Below are 4,368 nucleotides of genomic sequence, written 5' to 3' on the forward strand. Positions count from 1 at the left end.
TAGAGTCCAGCGGCCCAGACACTCCCGAAGTGAAGTTCCTTCACAGACGCATCTGCTGAGACTGTACTCACAGCGAAGAGCCCGCCGGCAACATGTGCAAAGGACTGGCCGCCCTGCCCCACTCCTGCCTGGAAAGGTGAGCGCTGGCTCGGCTCAAGCTCGGAGATAGGGCGTCTGCTGGGGAGGCACCCAGAGCCCTGGGGGGAACAGGTGGATGGTGCTTGGTTGCAGGGACAGCTGTCTGCTGTGAGCCGGGGAGGGCTGGAGAGAGCGGAGCCAGGACAGGGACACGGGGTCCCTGTGCCCTGGAGCATCTGCCATGCACGCGGGAAGGCTGTGCGTTCAAGGTCCAGCAGGACTCACACCGCACTGCCCGGCTCCAAGCCTGGCTCCCCCATCCCCTCGGAGTGCATCGGACAGCTCCCTCCCTCTCTGCGTCTCAGTGTCCCTCTCAGTGAAAGGGAGCCAAGCTGCCTGCCTGGTCTGGGTGTGAGGGTTGGTGACTGTGGAAAGGCAACACTGGCTGTGCCCGGTGACCGTGACCGTCCGCGTCCGCCTGGTTGGGGGGCGGGGGGCAGGGGCTTGCTGGCCCAGGCCTTCAAACTCTCCGTAGAAGGAAGCAGCAGGGCTGCGGACAGAAGGCGCTGGCCATGGAGGTCATTTATCGGCTGCCATTCTTTTGGCAGATGGAGACGCCTGTGAGCCCCCCTGGCTGCCTTAAGCTGGACAGTTTTCTGGGGGATCCTACGTGTCTGGCACAGCAGTTACAGCACCTGTCTGACTTGTTGGAAAATTTAACCCACAATCCTGGCTGATGCAGACAGGAGGGTGTTTCTCCAGGAGTGGGTCTGAGTGAGGTGGGCCAACCTCCGTTTTTTGAAGGGAACCAGGTGATCCCTGTGCACCCCGAGTCACCCCTCGGCGCTGGCTAGGAAGGCCCAGCAATCCAGGGGGCCGCCAGGACTTCTTGTCTCTCAGCTCAAGCCTTCTTTTTGATGGCTTTTAACCTAGAAATAACCTCCAGATGCTGTTTAAAGAGAAGCATTGTAGCAAAGGGACTTGTCTACAACGATACTGGGACTGGAATGAAACCCGCTCTTACTTGCTGTTGTCAGAAGCACAGATTATTATTTAAGAGATGCGTGCAACAGTAAGGAGCTGCCATGGTAGATAGGTTGTAAGCAGGGGTGGTGCTGGCCAGGTGTCAGTGCTGGCTGCTGTCAGTGCCCTGCCTGTCCCTCTCTCTAGAGAGGTGGGGACAGGAGAACACGGGCAGGTGAGGGAGGCGCCCAAGTTCCCTGAATATGAGATGATGCCTCGTTAGTTCCTTTTCTATTTTTGCAAATCTGAGAATCGCAACCTGCCTGTCACAACTTTAAACAGATGCGTAGAGCCCACTTGATGTTTGAAATCCTTCTGTACTTTCCTGTAGTGGCTAGAGCGCCCCGTATTGTTTGGGGAGCGGTCGGCTCGGGAGTGGTTGGGACATCGGTGTGCCGGGCGTTGTGTGGGCCGTGGTGCCTGCCTGGCGTTTGGTCTGTCACCGGCAGCTGCCTGCAGACGGTTGGCCGTGGTACTGATGTCGCTTTGATGTTCTTGTCAGCATGCACCGCGCTCCCCGGAGCGTGCGGACGCAACACTTCCCGCACTGACCCGCTCACCTTCACGTCTGATTCACTCAACATTCAGTACCGCTTCTTGTCCCTCTAGTGCACAGTCCGCTCTAAGTCCAGGACATGACTAACGCTCACGCAGAACCTGCGGAGGCGAGAGGAGGATCGCCTTTGGCACGGGCCTCCGGACCCTTTTGATTCCCTGGCGTGTGGTAGACTCTGACATCACTGTCCTATTCCTTGAATGTCTTTTTCAGCATCTGGTACCATTGTAAATGGAGTCACCGTTCTGATCGCAATGCTGCCTGAGTGGGGCTGGCAAACATGGAGATGGTGAGCCTTTAGCACACGGTACTCCGGGAGAGACCGTGTGTCCTAACGGGAAAGCCACATTTGAATTAATGCTTCCCAGCCAACCTGCTCTCCTGGCTCCGCTCTCCACCTCCCCACCTCACACCCCCATGCTCCCACCTTTCATTCCTTCCCTCGAAGGGAACACGGTGAGGCTCTGTGCTTACAGGCATTTAAAATCCACATGAGCCAAATCAGGACAGCATACGTGCATTACAAAACCGCAGCTGCTTTTAATGGCAAGCTCCATGTAGCGTTCAACTGGGAGTTCTCCATTGCCTTGGAAATAGAATTCGCTTACAAAACCCGATTACCTTGTCATTCGTCACAGTGGAAAGTGCGCTGGTGAGGAGCAGACTGACGGACTCAGTTTGGTCACGATCTGAATTTGCACCCAGGGGCCAGTATTGTCTCTCCCAGGATTCTGTTTCCTATCGCAACAAAGGAAAGCTTGGTCACTTGTTCACTAACGTCCTTTCCAATTCTCACTTCACTTATTTTTTTAAATATTTTTATTGATGTCAGAGAGGAAGGGAGAGGGAGAGATAGAAACATCAAAGATGAGAGAGAATCACAGACTGGCTGCCTCCTGCTTTCCCCCCACTGGGGATCAAGCCCGCAACCCAGGTATATGCCCTGATGGGGAATTGACCGTGACCTCCTGGTTCATAGGTTGACACTCAACCACTGAGCCCCGCCGGCCGGGCAATTCTAACTTCATTTAAGTAAAGTGAGAAACACCCAGTGACTGGCAAGAGATGTGATTAAAGGGACATTCTCCTAAATAATTTCTCTCTAAAAGTTTTGGAGCAGAAAAGAGTCGATTAACGAAAATGGCCAAGAACCACCTGCTGCTGCCGTCCTGGCTGTGCCGCAGGGTCTCCGATGCTGATGGACAGGGTGGGTCTCACTGCCGTGGGGGCTGTAGCCTGCAGGACCCTCCTGTCCCGGAGCGTGGAGAAGCGCCAACCCCAGCCAGCCTGGTGTATTTATGGAAATGATTCTTTCTTTACACATTTAGATTTTTGAGACTATTGCCTATTTAAAGTCAGCATTGAAATCACATATTTGTAAATATTTAAAGAGTCCAAGCATGTGAGCCACCAGGGCCGCCCCCAGCTGCTCCCTGCGGTGCATTGGGACGTGTGCTGGGGGAGGACGGAGTTGGGCGAGCTGAAGCCTCGCTTTCCCAGCGACTTTCAGCTTCGGATTTAGTCTTCTTTTGAACATTCATTTTATTTCCAGAGTCTCTTGAATTTCTCTGAAGAAGTTTAATTTCTAAAGTGAACATTGCTCTTGGGGAAAAGATGAGAGTGTTCCCCAAAACGTACCCATAACCTGCAGCGGCGGGTGCCTATGGTTGCCTTAGTCCACGCCTGTGGACAAGTCCCGTGCCAGGTTCAGTCTCAGCCGACTGGGCAGTGAAGGATAACAAAGACACAGCTTCGGACAGAGGATGTCCCCGGGATCCGACGGAGGGCCACCCCCTCCACCTGTGCAGGAGGCACCACAGAGGCTGCTGGTGTGGGTGCTTTGGTCCCCGGTGCACAGGGGCCTCTGCTGGGTCGCGTGCGGTGACACGGGGAGAGTCAGGAGCTACACACAGTAAAGGGGCAGGTGACGCTGCTCCCTTGTTTCACTAAACGTTCATTTCCCCTCTTCGCTGACGCCATCGGTCTAACACGGACGGTCTGGACTGGAGAAGGGCCTGTCAGCAGGACCACTCCTTACGGAACCTTCTTTCCAGGTTGCTAAGCCGCAGAGGCGCCAAGGCTCCTGGGCTGTGGGCTGGACACACCGCTTTCTCTGCAGCACGAGCGAGTCCTGCAGGCAGCTGAGCTGAGTTAAAGGCTGTGGCCATGAACTGGGGCCAAGGAAAGGTCATGCGGACAGACCCGGGATCACCTGAAGTGCAGGCCCAAGAGAGTGGCAAAGTCTAACTGGGTTGCGTCACCCTTTCGGGAGCAGTGAGTGTGAGGCGGGCAGCAGCCGGGGAGCCTTGCCGTAGAACAGTGCAGATATTTCAGTGCCGCTTTTCATGTGCAGAGTGTGGTGGGCGGCTTAATGAAATGGGGGGCGGGGCAGTCACTGAGAAAACCTTTGTTTCCATCCTCAAACCTTCACACCTGCCTTAGCTATGAGGGCAGAAGGCCCTGCAAGGACATGTCGGCCAGTTTGGGAGAAAAGGAAGAACTCTGCCCTCTGTGTCGGGATCCCTGTGAAGGAGTAAAGGCTCCCAGTGATAAGAAAGCAGGGGGGCGGGGGGACCTCTTGGGGCTCGGGAGCTTTTGGTTCAGGGAGAACGCTGCCCGAGTTGCAGGGGGTGATGCCTGCCTAAGGCTCACGATGGCCCCAAACAGGCCGGGCAGTCAGCCAGGTCCGGCCCGAAAGAGGGAGTGAATCC

At 55.5% G+C, this 4,368-nt stretch overlaps 1 protein-coding gene across 1 annotated transcript in view; it reads left to right on the forward strand.

Annotated features, from left to right (window-relative positions):
- The first annotated feature begins 6 nt into the window (after positions 1-6).
- The window catches only part of RGS5 (regulator of G-protein signaling 5), a 32,087-nt gene continuing 27,725 nt past the window's right edge, over positions 7-4,368 (forward strand). The window contains exon 1 of the mRNA XM_006774992.2: positions 7-136. Coding sequence (XP_006775055.1) covers positions 93-136 — 44 coding nt within the window. The 5' untranslated portion in view covers positions 7-92. The remainder of the gene's footprint in view (positions 137-4,368) is intronic.

The sequence above is a fragment of the Myotis davidii genome, unplaced genomic scaffold (genome assembly GCF_000327345.1).
Source record: "Myotis davidii unplaced genomic scaffold, ASM32734v1 scaffold668, whole genome shotgun sequence".
Classification (NCBI taxonomy): Eukaryota; Metazoa; Chordata; class Mammalia; order Chiroptera; family Vespertilionidae; genus Myotis; species Myotis davidii.